We start from the raw sequence: 24,310 nt of genomic DNA on the forward strand, positions 1-24,310 counted from the left end.
GGTAGCCAAGGAGTGATTAATTAGGGGGTATTTTTCCTTGTCTACCCCTATTAAATATGGTTGTTGGTGCACTATACACGAGAAAGTTCTGTTGTTGAGATGGCTAGTGCGTTGAGGGCCGAGTTGTGGGCCGTGAGGTGGTGGGTTTGATTCCTTGCCGAACAGACGCAGAGCGAGGGGTAAACCCGTCCAAGCAGAGTCACGCCAGCACGGAACGTCAGGTTTTCTGATTTCACGATTGGGGAGTCCAGAACGTCCAGTTTTTTAATATGGAGGGAGTATAGAAAGAGCAAAACATAGACACTTTTGCTAGTAGAAAAAATAAAATGTGAAAAACCCCATAAACGAAAAAGGCACCAAACAGTAAATCAACGTTCATCGCGCATGATGAAACAAACAAAAAAAATCCCTGCATACTATACGATAAGAAAAAAGAAACGAAGAAAAAAAATGTAACAGACGTCCGCAGGAAACGCTGAAAAAAAAAAATAAACGGATGAAGTTGAAGGGTATTGCGGTTAATACAAAACCGGGTTCGGATTCATTAGGTGCGGCAGGAGCACGCCCCACGTATATAAACCGATTCGTATACAAACCGCCTGATGAATCCATATAAACCGAAGGCGTTCCATACTTCCCACCTGTGATTGATTAATAAATAAACAAAAATAAAAAAAAACGCCTTGGTGAATCGACGTGGACGGGATCAAGATCAAGATCTAAGATGGTGTTGTCCCAGCTAAGCGGGAGCCTGAAAGGCGCGCTGTCGCGGATGTGCAACGCGACGTTGGTGGATCAGAAGGTGCTCGACGACTGCCTGAACGAGATCTCCCGCGCGCTCCTGCAGGCCGACGTCCGCTTCGAGACGGTCCGCCGCGTGCAGGCCAGCATCAAGAGCACCGTCAACCTGCAGGCGCTCGCCGACGGCACCAACAAGCGCCGCGTCATCCATCGCGCCGTCGTGGCCGAGCTGCGCCGCACGCTGGACCCCGGCAAGCCGTCCTTCGCCCCGACCAAAGGGAGGAAGCCCGCCAGCGTCGTCATGTTCGTCGGCCTGCAGGGCTCCGGCAAGACCACCACCTGCGTCAAGTACGCCGACTACCACCGCCGCCACAAGGGGCTCAGCCCGGCGCTGGTCTGCGCAGACACGTTCCGCGCCGGCGCCTTCGACCAGCTGAAGCAGAACGCGACCAAAGCTGGCATCCCGTTCTACGGCAGCCACACCGAGTCCGACCCCGTCAAGGTCGCCGTCGAGGGCGTGGACAGGTTCAGGAACGAGGACGCCTGCGACCTCATCGTCGTCGACACGAGCGGCCGCCACAGGCAGGAGGCCGCGCTCCTGGAGGAGATGCGGCAGGTCGCGGACGCCACGAGGCCCGACCTGGTCGTCTTCGTCATGGACGCCAGCATCGGCCAGGCCGCCTTCCAGCAGGCGCAGGCGTTCAGGCAGAGCGCCCCGGTGGGCGCCGTGATCGTCACCAAGATGGACGGCCACGCCAAGGGAGGCGGCGCGCTCAGCGCCGTCGCGGCCACGAAAAGCCCTGTGATCTTCATCGGAACCGGGGAGCATATCCCAGACCTCGAGGCCTTCGACGCCAAGTCGTTTGTGAGTCGTCTGCTAGGCTTGGGAGACCTGTCTGGCCTCATGGAAAAGATCCATGGAGTTCCTGCTGATGACAACAGATCACCGTATCAGATTCTGGAGGAGCTGACCAAGGAAAACTTCACGCTCAGAGCTCTACGCAAGCTGTTCCGGGCAATGCTCAGTATGGGCCCTCTTGGGCAGCTCGTCTCTATGATACCTGGACTGATTAGCGACAGGTTTAGTGAGAAGGAAGGGCAGGCGAAGATGAAGAGGTACATGACCATGATGGACTCCATGACGGATGCGGAGCTCGACGGGACCAGCACGAAGCTGATGAACAAGTCACGGATCAACCGGGTGGCTCGGGGGTCCGGCAGGCCCGTCAGGGAAGTGGTGGACATGCTGGAGGAGCACAAGCGAATGGCCAAAATGATGAGCAAGTTGCCAAATGTCAAGAGACCCAACGACATAAACCACTTGGTCAATGCCATCCCTCAGCCTCTGTTGAATCAGTTTGGTGGCAACTTTGGGCTGCAGAGTCTCATCAGACAAATGGGCGCCCAAAATTGATGTAAACCCTTTTTAAAGTCGTGGGCACCAGCCGATGTGTTAGTCTTACAAAATTTATGTAGCTACTCGCAAAGAAGAAGAAGAAGAAGAAGATAGACAGACTGTCGTGGGAGTACAGCTCCACTCAAGTTTTGCTAGGCGTAGTTTCTTTTTGTTCTTGTTTGTCTATTTTTTGGGCTTATGGGCTGAAGTCGCCTCATTTATTAGTATAATCTTGGCAACTCCTTCCACCTTTATATACTTTTTTTAAAAAAAAGCTTTGTCAGGCATTGCTTGCACTGTATATACAAAATTTTTATTAAAAAGTTGAAGTCTGACAAAGATTTTTAAATAAAGTATATAAAGGTATATGTATATACGATAAAAATCTTGAGTGAATAAAGGTATATTGAAGATATATGATAAAAAATATATGAAGCTTTTTTATCAACTTTTTAAAGGTATCTTGAGCTAGATGCATGATATGTATGGAGGAGGGAGATGGTGACGACCACAAGTTGATCAAGTGATTGAAGAGAAGAAGTGAGGAGCAAGCTCAAGACGAAGGTATGTATGATAGGGCTTTGTTTTTTACTGGCCAAGAAAATGGAGTATGTGGTCAGGTTTAGGTTAGATCACTATCAAGAACGTATCACTGCCGGTTAAAAAACCTCATCACTGCTGGTTTTTGATCTGGCATAACAATGCGACAATGATGTGCTCATCACTGCTAGTTTTAAAACCTACAGTGACAAGGTTTTTAGAAAACCCAGAAATAAGATGAAAAAAGACCCCACCAGCTATCCACACAATGACTTGATATTTTTATAATTTTTAATACAACCAACCGGCTGAGCTCAAACACACAACCTCATGCTTTGCACGTTTGTCCCCTAAGCACTCCATCTGTAAGACACATGTGCACATTTGGGATATTTATTCTCCCTATTTTATGATCATCTAGTTTTAAAATGGGTATTCGGGACCCTAAATAAATTTAAATAAAAAAATTTGTCAACAAAAAAGTTTTATAAATTTCGAGATCTACCACTTTGATTTTGGTGTCCAAAGTCATTGGAAATTTTTAAATTTCAACTATGTCAAAATTAACATGTAGTTTTTCTTGGATGGATGATTTCAAATGAGAATGTTACCAATTACAAAACTGCATAATTTTTCGAGATCTATAACTTTTGTTTAGAGTATTTCTCCATCCAAGGTCATTTAAAAATGAATCTTAAATTTGAGAAATTAAATATAATTTTTATTGGTTGTCATCTTTTAAGTTGCATAACTCTTCGACATATATAGCTTTTGTTTTTAGTCGCTTCTCCATCCGAGAGCCTTAACTACTGCTACACACTCACTTGTGATTATAGAACATATGTATTGCTTTGGTATTAACTTCTATGAAATCTTGTGAATCAAATAGAGAGACGTCATAATGACTTTAAATAAAAAAATTTGTGAAATACAAAGCTGCATAACTTTTGAATCCGCATCATTCATTTTTTAAGTTTAACTAACTTTAACATATATACCATAAAATGAGCACCTTGTAAAAATATATTTTTTGATAAATCTAATGATACTATTTTGGTACCATAAATTTTAAAGTTTTATTCTAGAAATTCGCTCAAAGTTTAAAAAGTTTGAATTAAGACAACTCTAGAAAATCTATTTATTCAAGGACAAAGGAATACTTCTTTTTTGCAAAATGTTTTGTTCAAATGTTTTATGAATGAAAATTGAGATAACCAATTTCTCATGACGGGGAACTGCGAACTATTGTACTTGCCTTTGTTTGAGTTTACCTATCGCCAACAATTTTACTGTACCGAGTTTGACCATATGTTTGTCCCTAGGAAAGAATTTCACATGTTTCAAAATATATTATACTCAATTCATCTCAAATTATAAGAAGTATGATTTTTTCGACATCAAATTTGATCACTCGTCTTATTCAAAAAATTATGCAAAACATCACTTCTTTTGTAGTGGCTTGGTTTATTAATAAAAGTTCTTCAAGAATGACTTAAATTTGACTATATTGCACAATTTTTTTTTAATAAAATAAATAGTCAAATTTGGTGTCATAAAAGTCAAATGTTAATTTGATACGGAGGAACTACTAGCAAAGATGTCATGATCGATCATAAAGTGTGAAATTTTAAAGTGCTACCAATTTTACATGTAGAAAAAATTGTATGGTCAAAATTAAAATGTGGTGATATCTAACCCCAAAGGGAGGGGAGTATTTTGGATTGTTGTACCTTGCAATTTCTGAGTTTATAGAGAAAGAACGTTTTAATTACTATACTGTGTTGAAAAAAGAGAAAACTTGAAAAGAAAATTGGAGGAAGAAACGGACAGGATAACAGAGTGGGAGAGTGGGAGTTGGTCACTTGGTCTAGTACAGTTGTTAGAATAAACCTCCACTGTCAGAGCCCAAACCTCTCTCGTTAACCAAAAAAGGCAGAACCTTTCTGGTTTGGCCACCCGCATTCCGTGACAGTTCCTCGTCGTCTTCCTCTCCGCCTGCTCGCTTCCCCAACCCACTAACGCTTCCGCTGTGCCAGTTAGCTTGCGCCTCACCGGATCGCACCAACCCTCTCCCGCTCGTCGGACGGCGATGCAGGTCGGCGGCGGCGGCGGTGGCGGCGGAGGGGACTCGGCGGACTTGCGGGGTCGCCACCGGATCCAGGCCGAGCTCAAGAAGCTCGAGCAGGAGGCGCGCTTCCTCGAGGTGTGTGCCCCCTGCCTCCACTTCTTCGTAAACTCGCTTCCTGTCTCGTCGATTCCATAGCGTGCGTACTATGCTGGCCTTGCTGTGTTCCAAAAAGGAAGTCCTTTTAATCGTCGCAAAAAGGAGAACTCCTTTTCAAAGGACTTCTTGGTGTGCTTACCACCACGGCACTACCAGAGAGAAAATCTGAAAATGTTTGCGATCTACCGAAATGCAGCGGTAGGCAGTATTCATCCCACCGAATTCGGCGAAGCATGCTGCTTTTTAGCCCGATGGTCAAAGTATACAGACCAGTCTAGAACAATCCGTGGCATAATTTCCAAGATTCCTATTCTCCCTCTTATGATCCATGAGGAAAGAATTGCCATAGGAGGTTAGGGACAACCTCTCTTGCCATGGTTTCCCAAGACCCGTGTTGTTTTTCTTCCTCATGGAGGTGCAGGGAGAAGCAGCCATGTGCATGTGCATGCTCCATGTGCTCTTTGTTTGCTGCATTCTCCTGCTGCAACAATTTGCTTGTTGCGAAGATTCATTTTCCGTACCATTGTGTGGGCCTTTTTCTGATGGGGACAAAGCACGTAGCTCTTTTTTCTGTCCGACTATATGTATGTTTTATGGATATATTGTGGTAACCCGAAACTGATTCTTCTGCATCAAATGATTGGGGACAGTGTACTGAAGACTGAAACCTCTGATGAAGCGTGGTGATGCCCCTTTCTGGGGGGACCTGTGGGCATGGGAACGTGTTTTCTAGTTTCTGAGATGCAGTCTCTGTAACTGTACTTTAATATAGTACTACTGATTTATGGGATAGCACATAGCAGTGTTGTTAAAAACCATTAACAGAACAGCAAAGATTTCTTTTCTAATAAGTATACTTGAGCAGCAAGATCAGCGAAACTGATTTTATTGAAGGCATAGAGCGTACTGCCATTTATGCATTATGTATTTATCTTTGGCATTCTGAAGCTTGAATACGGAGTAGCTAATAACAACTGACAAGCTGGTATGTTGGCTCAGCAATGAGCTGTCATAAATCTGGTATGCTAGCTCAGCAATGTCCTATCCTAAACTGGTATGTTGGGCAAGGAGCATATCTTGCACATGAGTGTTTGCTTGTTTTGCATTGCTATTCTTTTTTCTGTAATATTTTTTTCAAGGTGCCGAAGGATTCATGCAAGTTGAAAAGCATGTAAAACTCTTGAGTCTTGATAACTTTTAATAGCATCCTAGTTCTTATTTGGTGAAATACTTCTCTTGACATCTACAGCTGCAGTTTTTCTAGGAAGCAGAAATACCAGCAGGTACCATCAAAGTGATGGACGTACTGTACTGCACCTTTCAAGCATGTAGTACTGCAGCATGGTCATTCCTGCTCCCTCCGTTTTTTTAACTAATCAGCCTGTCTCCGACAGATAGATCATCAGACCTTTCAGAAAATAAATGTTACTAGTATATAGTATTGACCTAAGTTTGAGTTAGTTGTGTACCTTGCTATAAATACTACTAACGTCTAATGGAGTTTAATACCTAGTTACTATGATTAGTACTACTATTATTTTAGTTTCATCTATGACAGTTCTCTGAATGGCAATATGGATGGTAGTTCAACCTTTTTTGAAAATTGGTCAATTCTATTAGTAGCAATATGCAACTTGTTTTCTATGCTGTTAATCTGTTTATCACTTTTCTTTGAATACATGTTGTTTTGTATATAAATAGGGGTCATCCTGTTAATAGTCCAGTAGTCCACAGCCTTGTTTCTAACTGTCCACCTCCATTTTCCAAATGTCAAATATGCGAGGCAGTTATTTTCCCAGCAGAAGAAACTGGAAGTTACCAAATGAAATAATATTATATTTTTTCAATTTTGTGTGATATACTACACTTTCATTCAGGATGTTGTTCTCTTTATGTCTTCTAATATTTTCCTTTTTAGTAGAAATATATTTTTCATGACTAGGCATACATGACTTTTTCCATCAAACATTTTTGTTCTTCTATACCATCTACATGGCACTGAGATATAATGTGAACTGTTAACAACGTGGATTATTGATGATAATTGTTCTTGAATCTCACTCTACTGAACAGAAATCTAAAAAGACTGGTGAGATATCAAAGTTTAGTCTTTAAAACTAAGCTACAATATACATATAATACGACTATTTCTGGATTCCTTGTTAGTTTAAATTGTGATATATACAACTTACCATAAGCTTTTTTTTTTTTTTGACAAATTGCGATGATTTGTCTGCATTGTTTTCAGCTGTTATCATTTCCATTCAGGTAGAGATTGGACTACTGATTTACTGTCCGCATGGCCCATCTTGTTGCATCTTTGTGTACATATAAAGAGCATCTTCAATTGCCATTTTTGTTTCTGAATGTTCAGCTTGTGTCCTGGCCTCACAACATATATGCAAATAGGCAAAGCTGCACATTACCAATTCACCACATAATGAATTTCTCGATATCAGTGCTATAGACTACATTTCCTCTGCGTTCTAGACATTATTATCATCAAATCTGTCAAAGTTTCTTTTCTTTTCTTAATATATAACTATGCACAAACAGCAAAGATGTAATTACTATTTAAGCTATTGTAGTCTTCCATCCTTACCAAAGTAGTGGCGTTCTCAGTTTTTAAACACCGATATGGCCACTGTGATTGAATGCAGGAAGAACTTGAAGAGCTTGAGAAAGCAGATAAGGTATCATCTGCACTGCAAGAGTACGTGTCACCTGCAGAAGAAATGTGATTAAGTCGAGTATTTTACTATGGTGCTTATGAACTGAAGGCAATTTTTATGTGCTTGTTGTTGGAGATTGACTATGTTGTTTATGTGGCCAGGCTTCTAACGGCAATGGAAAGGAAAGCTGACCCTCTACTTCCTGTGTAAGAGAAGCGAACAAGTTATTATGTTGGCTTTTATCCACACATCTAACTGATATATTCACAATATTGCCTTCTTTGTTTTTTTGGTTCCCCCTGTTGTTGCAGATCTACTGGACCTGTGAATCAGTCCTGGGATAGGTGGTTTGAAGGTCCACAAGATCTGCGCAGATGCAAATGCTGGTTTTTGTGATCCTGGGCAATAATATTAAGAGAAACAACACAAGGCAATTGTTGCTACGATTCAAGTGTATATCGTTTTTGTCCCCCGCAGCATAACCAGTATCCATTTGAGCCGAGGATTATCGATTATGAATGACATTCAAAGCTCCGTGTAAGATGTGATTGTGTGAAGGACTCAAGGAATGACCTGAGAAATGAGAACAGAGCTTTGGAATTCGAAAGTGACAAGCTTTGTCCTAACATGTTCTCTGTAGACTGAACTGAACTCTGTTGTTTGGCAATCAGTTTGTTACTTTGTTTGGTCTTTACCCAACCGAAATGGAACCGAAATGCCTAACTTTTCTGTGATCCGTGTACTACTTACTAGTATTAACTTTTCAAATTATTCTACCATGCCGTGTGAACTTTTTTTTTTTGATAATCCATGCCGTGTGAACTTACATAATCAGTACAATGTCAGCTGACTCTTTGTTGTGACAAAGAAGGTAATGTATTTTCTGAATTACGATGGCTTGATGTAGACAGACATGTGATGTTCACACGGTTTCCTATAAGGTATAAGCATAAGGGCCATATCGTACTTACCCAAGACGCCAAGACGGCCTGCCAGCAAATTATGTTTGCCCTTAGTTGGGACGGAATGCGTCCTAAAAAGAACGTGATTCTCACTTTTCAAAGAGTTTAACAATTTAAAGTTTAACTGAAGTTATATGTACTGACGTTTATGATACAATATAAGTACCATTAAATTGATTATAAAATATATTTTCATAGTAAACTATAATTAATTCTATTCGCAATAAAGTTAACTAGACTTAAGCTAGTTGACTTACACAAATCTGAACAGAGGGAGTAAATTCCATTCCAATGAACAATAGACCAAATAAGCACAGCCCAAGTAATTGGAACCATTGGGCTTGATTGGCTAGGCCTAAAAGAATAGCCCAAATAAGGACAGCCCAATTAAACTGTAAAGGCACCTTATCCTAAAACACTTAGCGCAGAAACACCAAAACCACACGAGCGAAGCGAGAGCGAGAGCGAGGTGGAGAAGAGGGATGGCAATGGCGCCACTGAACGGTTGCCCCCCGCCCACCTCGACCGCCGGTTCGCCTCCTCTCCTCCCCTCCTCCGCCTCCATATCCGCCTTCATCGCCTCCGACCCTGCCCTCACGCTCCTCCACACGCGATGCGCCTCCATGGCGCACCTGCGCCAGCTCCACGCGGCGCTCGTCAAGTCCGGCCTCGCCAAGGACCCCATCGCCGCCAGCCGCGCCGTCGCATTCTGCGCGGGGCCCGGTCGCGACGTCTCCTACGCGGAGCGCCTCGTGAGGCACCACCCGAGGCCCAACTCCTTCATGTGGAACACCGTGATCCGGGCGCTGTCCGACGGGGCCCGGCCGGAGGCCGCCGTGGCGCTGTTCGTCGACATGCTCGGCTCGCCCACGCCGCCCGAGCGTCGCACACTCCCGTCTCTCCTCGCGGCGTACGCGCGCCTGGGTCGCGCCGGCGACGGCGCGGCGCTCCACGGGATGGCGCTCAAGCTCGGGCTCGCCGGAGACGCGTACGTGCGCAACGCCACGATCGCCATGTACGCGTCGTGCGCGCGCGCGGACGAGGCGCTGGCGCTGTTCGGGCAGTGCCCGGAGTTCGACGCGGTGGCGTGCAACAGCGCGATCGTGGCGCTCGCGAGGGCCGGGCGCGTCGACGAGGCGCGCGCCGTGTTCGACGGCATGCCGGAGCGGACCGTCGCCACGTGGAGCGCCATGGTGAGCGCGTACGCGCGCGCCGCGAGGTGCGGCGAGGCCCTGGCGCTGTTCTCGGCGATGCAGGCGGACGGCGTGGAGCCGAACGCCAACGTGCTCGTCAGCGTGCTGGGCTGCTGCGCCAGCCTCGGCGCGCTGGACCAGGGCGCGTGGGTGCACGCGTACATAGACCGCCATGGCGTGGCCATGAACGCGCTCGTCGTCACCGCGTTGGTGGACATGTACTGCAAGTGCGGCTCAGTAGACGATGCCCGCCAGGTGTTCGACGCCGCAAGGTCGCAAGGCTCGGCCAAGCTATCGTCTTGGAACTCCATGATGCAGGGGCTAGCGGTGCACGGGCAGTGGCGAGAAGCGGTCGCCTTGTTCTCCGAGCTGAGATCCTACGGGCTGAGCCCCGACAACGTCACTTTCATCGCCGTCCTGACGGCCTACGGCCACGCCGGCATGCCCGACGAGGCTCAGGCCGCGTTCGCGTCCATGGCCACCGAACACAGCGTGGAGCCCGGGATCGAGCACTACGGCTGCCTCGTGGACGCGCTCGCCCGCGCCGGGCGGCTCCGGGAGGCCGAGGACGCGATCCGGTCGATGCCGATGGCGCCGGACGCGGCCGTCTGGGGCGCACTGCTCTCCGGGTGCCGGTTGCACGGCGACGCCGAGCTGGGTGCGCGCGCGGCGCGCGAGGCCGTGCGGTGCGACCCGCGCGACAGCGGCGCGTACGTGCTGGCGGCCAGCGTGCTGGCGCGTGGCGGGAACCCCGGCCGCGGCGCCGGCGTGAGGGGCCGGATGAGGGAGGCCGGCGTCGGCAAGGTCCCCGGGTGTAGCATGATCGAGGTGAACGGCGTCGTGCACGAGTTTGTGAGCTAGCGTAGGCAGCAGTGTAGTGTAGTAATCCACGATGGTACATCATACGGAGTACTACATCGTTAGTAAGCATTGGAAAATTGACAAGCTACATTTGTACCTGTACAGAACCAAGCGCCAAATACAAGCGTATTTGTACAGAGTATAACTCATCATAAGACACGTAACTGAACTGTTAATAAGGTCTGAACTTGATCACCTTGTAGAACCAAGTTTCTGAATAAAGAGTAGTTGTATGAAATGTGTGTCATTAGGACATCATTAGGTGATGAGGTGCTGTCTCCACTTGATCTTTGTCTTCGTTTAACTGAAATTCAAGGCCCGCTCATGCAGATGTAGGCCAAGGATTCAAGTCCTAACTGCAAACAAAACAACGTAGGATTGGATTTTGCAACAAACAAAGAAGTGGATCGAGCCACATTCGCCCTAGAGGCCGGGCTGACCTTTCCTTCCTAGAGCAGAAGGTCATTGTCCTTAAAGGCAGCAGAAGCTTGATCAAATCCTCCATCCATTAGCAAACAAATGGCGATGGGCTCCATTGGTTAGATCGTGCTGGCTAGAATCCGGAGATACACTACACACTCAGATATTGGCACAGTTGCTGAGACGATGTGCACCATAGAAACGGCATGATTCTTGCTGCGCAGGGGACCAGACAGTGACAGCGTACATACTGCTGCCGAGATATGTTTTCGAAGATACTAGATCTTTAGCTGGCCCATGTTCTTCTCCAAGGTGAGGGAGCTGCAGAGTTGCAGTGGAAGTGGCTGTCCATTTGCTTGGTGCTACAGGCATGGGTAGGACAGTCCGGACCAGATTGGTGCAACGTCTTCTTCAGGAAAGTGTTACAGTTCTCATGTCCTGCGTCAAAGAATCTAAGCAGATGTCTGTGTTGCTGCTGTATTATACTACCTTGATTGATTTCAGTATATACATACATACAGTAGACATCTTAAGGACGAGTACGCAGCTAGGCATTCCCAATGTTTCAGTCAAGTATTGACCAACCTACAGGTATACACATCTTTTCTGAAAGCAGTATAGTGTACTGTACACCATTGTCTGTTTCCCGTGTCCAACAAAATTTGACGCCAAACAAAGTCTGCTCTTTCGTACCGTCAGATATTTAGCTGCAAATGCATCACCTCAACCGCCGTCTGTACTGAAAAATAAGGTAAGGGCCTGTTTAGATTGGAAACGAAAATTTTTTGGGTGTCACATCAGAGGTGTCGGAAGGATGTCGGGAGGAGTTTTTAGAAACTAATAAAAAAATAAATTACATAGCTCGTCAGGAAACTGCAAGACAAATTTATTAAGCATAATTAATCTGTCATTAGCATATATGGGTTACTGTAGCACTTAAGGCTAATCATGGAGTAACTATGCTTAAAAGATTCGTCTCGCGATTCTTAACTAAACTGTGTAATTAGTTTATTTTTTTATCTACATTTAATGTTCCATGCATGTGTCCAAAGATTCGATGGGATGGATGAAAAAATTTTGGATGGGGAACTAAACAGGGCCTAAGCAAGCTGACAGGTTAGCCACCCTGATGAACCGATAGATTGTATATATCAGGAACAAACAAAAGCAGCTCGTCAAAAGGGACAAAGTCTCTAGCTTGTCCATTTGCAAACCTACCTAAACATAACACCAATTCTACTGGAACGCACCACCCTTCAAGCAAGGCTTCCACAACCATGAACTAGTTAATCCTTAAATAACTGCCCCAGGTCAATTCGGTTCAATTATACAATACCAAAATGACATCAGGTAACACCACCATCGCCCGTCGGCATCACTGTTAAACAAACATCATGACAGCGATCGGCGAATCTAAAGCTCGATTTTCCCTTCATTGGTGATCACTATCTGGTGAGACGGATGGCCTACGGAGAGTACGTAGTTTATGCTGAATCTGGAAATTCTTATACTGGATTGTCACCGTCAGGGTCCTAAACTATTGTTATTATCTCTACCCAGCCTGGGCCATGCCCCATTCTCATCCGTTGGTTTGATCATTGGTTTTGCAAAGGAGTATATACCGGAAGAATATGTCATAGAATAATTCAGGTACTTATATTAGCTGTGCTAGCTCTAGTTGTCGATAGCTACATGATAGATGATTGTGTTGGGGCTTGGGACCCCCTAGGTATATGATTATGATGATTACTAACCTGAATTTAAGCACTCAGATTTTTACCTTGTTTCTGGAAGTAGTGTTTAGACAGGAATAAACATGAGGCTTGCATAGGCCGGCAACAGTCAGTGTCAGCAAGGGCGCGGAGAGCATGGTCTTAACAATAATTGCGGCACTGCATAGAAACAGCTCTTACGAATTTCATCAGTCATTTGAACATTTTGTTTTGCAAAGCTAAGCATGGCATCATATCTTCCACTGGTTTCCTTTATCTAAAAAAATCTTCCACTGGTTTCAGAACTGATGATAAATCCTCAATTATCAATTCATTTGTTGATCTCACATGCAGCAGATCATACGAGAAAATTACTGTGTTTTTGGTTGAGGGTTGGGTGAGTTGGGTTGGATCCAACCCAGTTTTTTGGGGCCGAGCCAACCCAAAAGAGTGTTTGGTTGCATTTCGATTTTGGGGATAGATTCAACCCGTTTCAGTGTTTGGTTGAAGAATTGGGGATGGAGGGGCTCCGTTCAGTGTTTGGTTGAAGGAATTCAGTGTTTGGTGAACATCAACCCGGCTGGAGCGGCTCCATCCGCCAGATTTTGACGGACGAGTCCAACCCGTGAGAGGAATATTCCACACCGGAGCCAACCCAACCCTCTCATCCTCTAACCAAACAGCCACGGGAACGGGTTCGCTCCGACCCGGCTCGCCCCGCTCTCCAACCAAACACACGGTTAGAAATGGATACATCTTGTGCCTGTTAGTTCAAAAAAGAATACACGCCTGACACTGAAAAGATCTCACTCCCGAAATATTCTCCAAAGATTATTTATCACAGACGAAGCATTGCGTTCAGTCTACAGAAACACATATGTGGCTGTCACTGTGCCTCCCCAGCTCCCCTTGACCTAGAAAACACGTAATAATGCAATCCTAAATACATTAATAACCAAGAAGCCGCAGTCACATTAAACTAGGAAAGCCAACAGCTCATCTCTTGGCTTTGCATCAGCAGGCTGCAAATCCTGTGCGTGTACAGTACAGGTGATGGTGATTTGGGGATGATCTGTTCCTTTCTTGCTACTGGCTCCTCGGGAATCTAATCAAGAAGTGGCGGTTTCTTCCATGGCATACTTTGTGGCCTCAGATAATTAGACATTAAGTAAACACATGTGTTGAGTTAGAGAAACGAACTCGAGTAGACATCTTCTCCACCATACACATATATTCCTTTCAATTCTCATCTTGACATGTGGGGCATATATAATAGGAGGAAGAATCGTGGGAGAGGCAGGAGCAATCATGCCTCTAAAATACTCATAAGAAGATGCTCAGTGTTCTTAATTTTACGTATCTCAGTAAGCTTCCAGTTCAACGCAATATTGGCAGCAGCCACCGGACCCTGGATGCTGAAAAATGTTAGATAACATCAATAGTGACTGAAGATACATACACTACCGGACTCACGAGCTTTGCCGTGTGTCTTAGGCACACGGCAAAATGCCTAAAGCACACGACAAAGCATTTGTCGTGCGCTGCACACGGCAAAGAGTGCACGGCGCAGTAGCTGACGGTGAAGACCATCTTTGCCGTGTGCCAGCCTCAGGGCGCACGGCAAACGTAATATCGTGTCTTTTTGGCTCTCGGCACACAAAAGCAACGTAACGGTCGTACGCAGTAACGGCCAGCTTTGCCGTGCGCCACGTCACAGGGCTCACGGCAAAGTAATTATTTTTGCCGTGTGCTTCCTAACCAGGCTCACGGCAAAATGTGAGGCTTTGCCGTGCGCTTCCTGACAAGGCACACGGCAAAGGCAGTTCCCAGGTAGCTCTGCCCAGCAGTCTTTGCCGTGTGCTTCCTGACCAGGCTCACGGCAAAATTTGAGGCTTTGCCGTATGCTTTCTGACCAGGCACACGGCAAAGGCAGTTCCCAGGTATCTCTGGCCAGCAGTCTTTGCCGTGTGCCTTAGGCTACAGCACACGGCAAACAAGCTCTTTGCCGTGTGCAACGCACGGCCTCTATGGTCAATTTTTTTTGCTTGTTTACTTGCTTTACCATCAAAACAAAAAGATATATATATCACAGATCACACATATACATTCATAAGCATCACAGATCACATATATATCATAAATACGACAAATCCATCACATAAACTCCATGTCCATCTCATGTAGGCCACAACCAACAAATAAACTCCATGAGCAACACATATAAACCCACAAGCATCACATAATGTCCATAACCATTACAAGTCTCACTCCATGCGTCCCACATCATGAATCACACTCCACCTACCTCGGCCCACTCCATGCGTCCCACCCCGATCCTCCTTGTAGCCTAGGAGGTGGATCGTTTGACGCCGCCGATTGATTCTACACAAAGTTAAATATGTTGCATGTGTTAGACAAAGGTTATAAATAGAAGTGTTGTCTAACAACGGATATATGGACTTAACAAACATTATAAATTGAAGGCAACTCACAGGAGTGTTGACAGCAGGTTGTATAGGTTGGAATAACTCAGGTGGAGGAGGTTGACCTACAGCTGCTCCAATACTTTGCATGTACTGGAACATCGCGCTCATCCTCTGTTGAACAGCCTCCTGTTCTGCCTCCTGCCTAAGTCTTTGTTCCTCCCTTAGCCTCTCTGATTCGGCCAGCCGCTCCTATAAAATTGACAGCAATGTTACAATGCAAAGCAAACGTATGTCGAAATAAATGAACGGAGAATAAAACAGAAATTACCTGGAGAGATGCCACAATGCTCATCGTACTGTTCGGCCGTTGGCGTATGGGCGCGCTCGAGCTTGTGCTCGTTGCTCGGATCTGGGCTAGGCTGGAAACAGTTCTGGAATCCAAGCTATCGTCGCCAATCATGTACCGGCCACGAACCTTCCCTCCTCCCGCCCTCATGACGACTTCTCCATCAATGTCATGGGCGGCGGGATCGTAGTCCGGCCCATATACCTCCTTTGCCGTCTCTATGTACTGAGTGAGGCGTGTATGGACGGAGGGGTTGCTGTACGATGAGGCCGGAGCATCTGGGTTGTAGAGAACGGTCGTCTTGTACTTGTCCTGGTGCCCCATCGCGTACGCCTGGAAGGTGGAGACTTCCTGACCATCATGTGCCTGTGACCGCAAAAGAAACAACAGTATGATTAGAAATTATGCCAAATTAAGCATTATACGAGAGAAGTGGATTTAGCTTACTCATCTAGCTCTGTATCCATCAAGGCTAAGACTGCCTTGATGGTGTGCTGGACCTTGCATCAAGGCGCGCCGCTCCCTACCAGCACTGTGCGACTGTGTCCACTCAGAAGTGAACCACCTGTCCACAATTACCTCCCAGCAACGGACGTTCGCATTGCACCACCACGGAGGAACCTACACGACATCAAGCATGTGACATATAAGATCATATTAAGGTTACTTAATCTTACAAAAGAAAATATTATTAGTGTTGCATATGTACCTTCATGAATTCTTCCTTGGTCAGCATCATAACTCCCTGTTCTAACCATCAAATATTATTTCTCATCCAAATTAGCATCATGAGCGAGCTATAAACAACTTAACTTAAGACTAGAACATAAGATTAGATCAGAATTACAAGTTGAAATAATAATTAAAGTCAAAGGAACACTAATTAACTAATAAATAAGAAAAAAAATTTATAGTTTACCGTGTGCTATTTATCGGGCACACGGCGAAGACAGTCTTTGCCGTGCGCCCCAGACTAGCACACGGCAAAGATCCAAGGGTTGCCGTGCGCCCCCAGTTGGCACACGACAAAGAGTTGCCGGCAGCCAACGGTGGCCGACGGCGTCAGAATTTTACCGTGAGCCCCATTCTGGCACACGGCAAAGATTGCATTCAACGTGTGTTTTATTTTCGCCGTGCGTTTTTTCTCGGCACACGGCAAATGGATTGACTTCACCGTGAGCTCTTCTGTTTAGCTCACGGCGCAGGACGTAAACGCCGAGTGTTTAAGCTTTGCTGTGTGCTGGTCTGGGGAGCGCACAGCAAATCTGCTCTTTGCTGTGTGCCTGTAGGTTTGCGCACGGCAAATCTACAGGCACACGGCAACGTTCGGTTTTCGGTAGTGATACACATGCTTTATAGGTATAATTATGACCTTGTTCATTATGATTTCTAAGTCAAATGTTAATAACAATACTGATGGTTATGTATAGGACCTCATTGACTGTGGTATTGATAATAAATAACTCCAATGATGCATTGAGATGCCTTTTATTTATTTTTCTAGTTCTTGTTTTTCCTTTATTAATTTGTAAAAAGTCAACCAGTAGTACATTTAAGTGCATGGTGCATAATACGGAATCACCTTGATAAAGGGATCAGTTTCCTGAAATCAATGAAAATGATGGCATGCATGATTTGGATTAAATTACTAGTGGTCAGTATTGTTTTGGTGAAATCTAAGTTATTTCCTGGACAGGGAAATATACTAGAAATGTTGTGAAACATATGTGTTTAGTCATTGTCTTTCACTTCGAACTTGTCCGTTGAAATTGATCCCACAAACCCCCATTTTTTTCAATTGAAATGAAACATACATAATAGTATGAAGGAGCTCTATTTGGTACACAACTGGTTCTCTATGGCAGCACATATTTGTTTAAAGACTTGTAATATGTGAATATCCTAGAAGAACACTTTTAAAAAAAATATGAGCGCACAGTAAGATTGATGGAATCCCATGGACTAGTGATCACCTACCAATAAAAAAATAGTTAGCTGTAGATGCGAGCACCTTTGTGAAGTTGGAGGTTCGAACGCATAAGGAGACTATTCGGATGATCGCGCTCAGTTCAGATAGGCGGCAAACTTTTCCTTGGTGCAGACCGATTGTGCATACTTTGAAATTAACACAAACACGTGATTGTTTTATTCACTTGATTACAAATGATCCATTATAGGTATATAGCTTGATATGCCAAAGCTCTTATTCAATCCTTGTTGATCAATATTTCGAACTCCCTGCCACTATTTTGATGACTAACGTCCTCCCAGATCCACTGATTCGATCGAAAAACCAGATTTGCTTTTTTAGTTTATCTACTTTTGGTCCAAAGGAATATTTATGACCGAGATAATTTTAGTCGTTGCACAAAATCTACACATGTATGCTTGGGAAACGCTAGCTGGAGTTGCTTGGAGCTGTCCATCTAGTTGTTCAAAAGCAGATTGCGATGGGCCAAAAGGATATAAGGATGATCGATGCAGGCATAATTTACTTCACTTTGAAGTCTCTCAAAGCAGAGAAGATAAACATGCACACTGACCAACGCAGCATTGATCCATATAGTAGTAGCGCTTGAGCTACAGAATATCAGCCTTGAAATTAAACCTATGGCAAGATTCTTTGTCAGAAAATATCTATCGTCTCCTCTGTTTTAATACTTCATTTAGTAGAGCTTTAAAACTAAAATGGCTTAAAAAAAGAGAGGAGCGAAAGCACACCAGCCCCGCGTCGTCTCCCTCAGGCGACTCGGGGCGACACTCGCGCCGCCACTCGTGCCGCCGCTTGTAGGCCAGCTCCAGCCGCCGTCGCCGCGGCTCCGGCTAGCGGTGGCGGCGGCCAGCAGCGGCGCCCCTTAGTTGGCTCCCTGCAGCACCCTCTCTCCCCCCATTTCCTCCCTATCTCTCCCTGTCTATCTCTTCCAACGCCGCTGGTGGGCTCGGGGCGGCGGATCCATGCTCCCTGGCCGCGGATTCGGTGCTCCGGCGTTCGGATCCATGTCCTCCTGCTCCGGATCCGACGACCCCCCCCCCTCTGGCGGTCACTCAAGACGAAGTGGACGGCGGCGGTTCGGGCTCGGGGGAGTGGCTTGCCCGCCCTTCCCCTCCCCGGACCTCCTGCTCCGTTGCGGCCGCGCGCGCCTCGTCATGGCGGCGGCTCAAGCTGCGCCTCGGTGGCTGGATCCGGCTCCCCCACGCCCGGTTTTGCCATCCCTAACTCTCCCCCTACCCCGATGCCTTGGGGCGGCGGCGGGGGTGGCGGTGGCTCCGGCCCCAGCGCCCTCCCTCCATTCTCCTTCACCACCGGCGGATCCCTCCTCTCCTACATCGACAAGGACGACCTTGAACATCCGTGGACGGATTGGGGCCTCCTGGGTCTCGATCTGTCTGCTGCTCATTGGTCCTCAGCGAGGCGGCGGACTTTGGGCTACTCTGACCCCATCTGGGTGGTCCTGCAGCGTCGCGGGGCACACGGTTCGGCTGCTGGCGTGCTGGCAGTGGGGCAGTGTGCCCTTCACGTTTGTGCAGGGGCCAACTGCGGCACGTTTGCGAGGTTTGGTCACGGGCTTGCTGGCGGCGGGGCTCCGTGTTCGTGGGCGCCTTCCCGCCTTCTCCTCGGGGAGGCACAACGCAGTTTGGCCACCGCGACGGCGTCGACCTCGGCAACCTCGTGGGTGATAGCGTGCTGTTGGAGTGCCGGTGCGCGCCTCCCATCTCGCGGGCAAGTCTAGCAATGGCTCCGTGTGGTGTGGTGGTGACCGGCTCCTCCCCTCGTTAGGACGGTTGCTTGCCGGTGCGCGCCTCCCTCCGTCGCGGGCGAGTCCAGGTGTGGCTCTGCGCGGTGTGGCGGCGACCAACACGTTTGGGGATCCTTGTTGGCGTGCGCCTCCCACCGCCGTGGGCGAGTCCGGGAGCGGCTCCGCGCGGTGTGGCGGCGGCCGACACCCCCTCTGTTTAGGCGTGAACGCTTTTGCGTGTCTCCCCTCGTCGCGGGCGAGTCCGGCATGGCTCTGCGCTAAGCGGAGGCGGTTGACGTTTGCCGGTGCGCTCCTACCATCATCGCGGGCGAGTCAGAAAGGCTCTGCATGGTGTGGAGGCGGCCGGCTACCACCTCAGTCGCGGGTGGGTCTTTGGAGGCTTTGGCAACGGCTCTGGGCGAAAGCTCAGCTCAAACTTTTTGAGCCAGCGACGAGATTCTCCTTCTTGAAGGCGTCACTGAATAGCCTTGCAACTACTTCTCATCGACACATGGCTCAGGAGAAATCCTTGCCAAGCTTCGGCTTGGATGACGATGATTACGTTACGGCGTCATTCACCCCCCTAGAGGCATCGTCGAAGAGCTCATATGTTCTGATGTAGTAGTCTCCGCGTCCTGCTCTATTTCCTTGTTTATCTGTGGCTCTGCCACTTCTCGCCCTAGCGCTAGGGCGTTCGGTGCGGCGGTTGTTGTTGTTGTTGTTGTTGTTGTTTTCCTCCTCAAAACTTCTGTAAACTTCTGTAAATCTGCCTTTTTGGGCTCTTTTGAATATATTCAGGTGGGAGTAATCCCCCGGGTGAAAATTCAAAAAAAAGAGAGAGCATGGTGGAATTCAAAGTGGACTATAAGGATCTGGCGCTATTGTCAGCGACCACCAAAGTCACGGTGGCAATCTAGCTGGAGTGAGGGCGCCCTCCAACAAGCTTATGCCCGCGGCTATATAGACACAATAAGCGTAAAAACCAAACGATAAAGGAAGCACTGCTAGGTGGAAGATGGATTCAGAATATTGCACATAATCTGAACCATGACCTTCTAAGGAAGTATTTCACGTTATGGACTGCTATTGAATCAGTGCATCTTAACTTAGAAGATAGCCGTAAGGACACCATAATATGGATCTTGGAGAGCTCAGACGAATACTCAGCCAAGTCAGCATATACAATCCAGTTCATAGGACACCTCCAGTCGGCCTATCCATTTTTGATCTAGAAAGCCTGGGCACCGCCGAAGTGCGAAATTTTCTTATGGCTGCTACTCTAAGACATGTTGTGGACAACAACACTACTACGATCAATGGGAGAGCAATTATTTATGTGCTCTTTGTGAGAGAAATCTTGAGACTGGCACATTACTTGTTTTTTGAATGCCCCTACTCCCACCTTGTGTGGCAGCCTGTGGCTTCATGGAGTTGCTGTGTCAGTCTACATCTAGCAAATTGGGAGATTAAGCACGAGCTTGAAAGATTAGTTACGTCAAATGTTGGCATCAAGAGGGAAAAAGAGTCATATGCTGTCAATCCTCACCCTATAGAGCATCTGGAATCAACGAAATGTAGTTGTCTTTAGGAAAAAATGGAAGACAACACAGGCACTCCTAGCTAAAATAAAGGATACGGCGAATCAGTGGAGCTTGGCTAGGTGCACTGCTCTGCAGCCTCTTTTTTTGTCCATTTAATTAGTGAGTAATTAACTAGTTAGCTTGTTTCTTACTCCCACACGACCTAGGCTATGGTGGGGGTGCGCTGCTCGCGCATATAAACGGATGTTTTGCTCTTCCTCATTATTAATCAAAGTTAGACAATGTTCGGATCTTTCAAAAAAAATATAAGTCATTTTAAAAATCTTAGAGAGTCAAAATATTTAAGATTGACCAAAATTACGGAGAGAATTCAAAGATTTATGACATTAAATAGATATACTATTTAATATAATTAATAAAAAATCTAATGATATTTAGAAGTTGGTATCATAAATATTACTATCTTACTATAGAAATTTAGTCAAACTTAAAATATTTTGATTTTTTTTAATAAAGTTAAAATGATTTATAATTTGAGACGGAGTGAGTATGTTGTATCCATATATTTGCATAAGAGAAGGGCAACCAAGAGCAATCAAATGTATATATGTCAATGGACCAAGGTGTCAGGGCAAAGTATAGACTTCGTGTAGTTCTCAATGATTGCTGACAATGCTCGTGATGGAATTCGTCATTGCCTAAATTAAGTTTTTATTAGTAAAAAAATACTCCTATGAATAGCATGGGTTCATTTGTTTGCAATATATACATGCGTAGTGGGGTTAGATGGGCAAAAAGGATGAATACGATTCGATCGTTTAATTAGTCTCAGCTAGTGCGAGGTCTTTTAGCTGTGTGTTACGTCGTCTGTGTGCCACTTTGCATGTCATGCTCATGGTTCAGTTCGCCTTTTAATTTCCGGTAGTGCAACAGTTACTAGCTTTGCCCTGCGCTGTTGTTTATTAAGACTTAAAGTTGCATAAAAAGAACCTTCTTTGTTTTGAAAAACTAAAAGATCAAAGATCGTTGTAGTATCCCTAGGATGATCGGCACAGGTGAAAAGCTTCGGCTTTCAGCGCATATTTTGGAAGGACATACTTGCATCTCCTTGAGAGTATTATTCTGACCCATACAAAATCTGGAGGAGCTGTCGGTTCGAAGAATATCTCAGACAAAATTCTTTTACACATTTTTTAAAAGGTTTCTCATACACATTTATACATACTGAAATATGCTAAACAACGTCTTCAACAAATTAATTAACTCGGTGCACCCTTCCACCAATGAAAAGGCTGTATAGTGTATGCTCGTACGTAGCAGATGCTGTTAACCTCTTCCATGAAGTGTTGGGTGCCTGAAAGAAAAACATGCATATTAGGTTAGGTTTCTTTAGAGAGTAATAAACCCTTTGGAGAACCTGTGTACGTCTCATCAAGAACATATTCCACGAAAGACTTCTTGAACATTTGTTCTACTTATACATTAGCCTACTTTTTAGAAAAAAAAAGGAGAAGTTTTAATCCTTATTACACTTGATTACAGCCTAGCTATTTTAAGAAAACTCGCAGAAACAAAACCAAACAAAAGGATTACCGACTAAGTGCTACGACCAAGTACCTATGCTTGGTGAATATATATTTTATATTCTATGTATGCACCAAATGTAGTACGTATTCTTGATCATCCTATAGTGTTTTGGATGGTGAAAGTAGTTGTTTATATATCTTCCCCAAAGTGTTTTGGCTCCACAAAAGAAATGTGATGAAATGTTTATGGTGTATATAGAGAGACCATATATAGAGGCATAGACTAGACCATTCACATGTATAAATGGGCGAGCTAGGTGCTATATAATACTAACATGCATGATATATTCCCTCTCTCTTCTTTTTTTTTAAAAAAAAACATATATATACATGAATGGGGGCACTATTCTCCCTTTCTAGAGAAAGAGTTTTTTTAAAAAAAAAATGGGAAAAAAAAGGAGAAACTTCTGAGAAGTGCAGGTTGCGTAGTAGTGCCAGGTGGTTTGGAACGTGCATATGTGCATATATATACACCCGCAGAAGCTAATAAGTGGGGATGCATATATAATAATACTACTTACTCCTAATAAAGCGTATAGAATCCTTAAGTGTAAAGATATATAAACATGGAATCGATCTGCATATGCTCGGCAATGTTTGTATGATGGAGAGAAGGAATTGGAGGCGGCAGTTCAGTTCGTTCCCCACTTGCCATTTGCCACCCACCAACTATACTCGACGCGGCTACTTGCCGTACCGTCGGCGCGCGCGCTGCCGCTGGTGCCGGTGCGGGGCGGGAAGAAGGAGGGAGGGAACAGACACGGCATGTCGGCATTCAGCTCCCTGGTGCGCCTTCTCTGCTCTGCGAAGCCGCGCAATGCAATCAACCGATCGAGCGAGGAAACCTCCACGATCGTCGAGACAGACACAGAGATGATGGATGGATCGACAGGCTCGGCGTGTCGTTGGCGCTAGCTAGCTAGCTAGCTACGCTGCTGCCTGCCGCCTGTGCCGGCCGGGCTGGTAGCAGCCGTTGGTTGGCACGACAGATAATGATCGATCCAACAACACACACCACAGGACTGGCTGGTCATCAGTCACGCGCATATCAGATCAGCCTATGCGCGTCACAGCGCCGGTGGCCGCGGCGCGGCGCGACACGCACGGCGCGCACGGGCGAATCATCCCCTCCACCAGGCCGTGTGGCCGTCCGCTGGCACATCGCCCCCGCGCGCGCCGGTGGCCGCCCGTACGACGTGGGCTAGCTGTGGCGTGCGCGTGCTGTGTGCTCCAGCTCGATCGTTCGCTGCAGCTGCGCGTAAAAACCCCATTATACGGCATTACCCACGCACGCTAATTTAAACACGTCGGCCTAGATAGCTAGCAAGTCATCAGTGACTTCTCCTCACTCAACCCAGGTCGTTTTCGATCGACAAATAAAAGTAGTAAAACACAAATAGGTCTTGGCGCGTTACATTGTACTAGTTGATTACAAGCTAGCACCAGATGAGACCAGAAGATTCACGGGTGCCTGCTACTGGCGGCGGCTGATGACGTGCTAATAATTCCCTGTACATGTGAAACTTCGGAAGAAGAAGGAAAAATATATATATGTGTGAAGTAGTACTAGCAGTTGCTTAAAACTAGTATATGCATATGGTGAAGTGGTTAGGTTTCTCATTATGAAACCTGTTTATTTTGGATATAATTCTTCGAATTTATTTTAGAGTTTAACAGTGTTTTTCTTTCACTCATAAACAATGTGCCCAACAATAACGAAATGACTAGTCATCCTTAGAGTTGTTTACTATAGAGATAAAATATATGTGTATGTGTATATGTATATGCATGTAAAACATCTATGTATGCCTATATTATATTACAAAAATATGAAGCGAAAATAAAATTAAATGGTGCAGGTGTCATGAATCCTTTGCTTAATTAAGTATATACTTTCTCCTTATAGGATTTAGAAGTCGTTTTGGATAAAATTTGGGTCTAAAAGTGTGGATG

General features: G+C 45.8%; 3 protein-coding genes and 1 long non-coding RNA gene across 5 annotated transcripts; 3 read left to right on the forward strand and 1 right to left on the reverse strand.

The window, feature by feature from the left end:
* Positions 647-2,367, forward strand: LOC8062240 (signal recognition particle 54 kDa protein 2). Its single transcript, XM_002464158.2, has one exon. The coding sequence runs from the start codon at positions 725-727 to the stop codon at positions 2,153-2,155; it is 1,431 nt and encodes a 476-aa protein (XP_002464203.2). The 5' UTR covers positions 647-724; the 3' UTR covers positions 2,156-2,367.
* On the forward strand, positions 4,567-8,350 carry LOC8062241 (guanine nucleotide-binding protein subunit gamma 1). Of its 2 annotated transcripts, none has more exons than XM_021455118.1 (4): positions 4,567-4,880; positions 7,562-7,638; positions 7,735-7,779; positions 7,885-8,350. In XM_021455118.1, the coding sequence occupies exons 1-4, from the start codon at positions 4,767-4,769 to the stop codon at positions 7,967-7,969; spliced, it is 321 nt and encodes a 106-aa protein (XP_021310793.1). In that variant the 5' UTR covers positions 4,567-4,766; the 3' UTR covers positions 7,970-8,350. The 2 variants fall into 2 exon arrangements, with proteins under 2 accessions (XP_021310793.1, XP_002464204.1); XM_002464159.2 differs by having other exon boundaries at positions 4,577-4,880; positions 7,562-7,614.
* On the forward strand, positions 9,024-10,589 carry LOC8062242 (pentatricopeptide repeat-containing protein At2g42920, chloroplastic). The gene has a single exon (XM_002464160.1). The coding sequence runs from the start codon at positions 9,024-9,026 to the stop codon at positions 10,587-10,589; it is 1,566 nt and encodes a 521-aa protein (XP_002464205.1).
* Positions 15,052-15,499, reverse strand: LOC110436018. The gene is made up of 3 exons (XR_002453713.1): positions 15,476-15,499; positions 15,214-15,377; positions 15,052-15,103 (listed from the first exon to the last, which is right to left on the reverse strand). It is a non-coding gene; the product is annotated as an uncharacterized LOC110436018 (long non-coding RNA).

The sequence above is a fragment of the Sorghum bicolor genome, chromosome 1 (genome assembly GCF_000003195.3).
Source record: "Sorghum bicolor cultivar BTx623 chromosome 1, Sorghum_bicolor_NCBIv3, whole genome shotgun sequence".
Lineage (NCBI taxonomy): Eukaryota > Viridiplantae > Streptophyta > Magnoliopsida > Poales > Poaceae > Sorghum > Sorghum bicolor.

What these genes read in the sequence shown, in the direction of transcription:
- LOC8062240 (XM_002464158.2), top strand. Translation starts at nt 725, where the DNA reads ATGGTGTTGTCCCAGCTAAGCGGGAGCCTGAAAGGCGCGCTGTCGCGG.
- LOC8062241 (XM_021455118.1), top strand. Translation starts at nt 4,767, where the DNA reads ATGCAGGTCGGCGGCGGCGGCGGTGGCGGCGGAGGGGACTCGGCGGAC. An exon ending in AGGAGGCGCGCTTCCTCGAG is followed by an intron (nt 4,881 to 7,561) that starts GTGTGTGCCCCC and finishes GATTGAATGCAG; the next exon opens with GAAGAACTTGAAGAGCTTGA. An exon ending in GCTGACCCTCTACTTCCTGT is followed by an intron (nt 7,780 to 7,884) that starts GTAAGAGAAGCG and finishes CTGTTGTTGCAG; the next exon opens with ATCTACTGGACCTGTGAATC.
- LOC8062242 (XM_002464160.1), top strand. Translation starts at nt 9,024, where the DNA reads ATGGCGCCACTGAACGGTTGCCCCCCGCCCACCTCGACCGCCGGTTCG.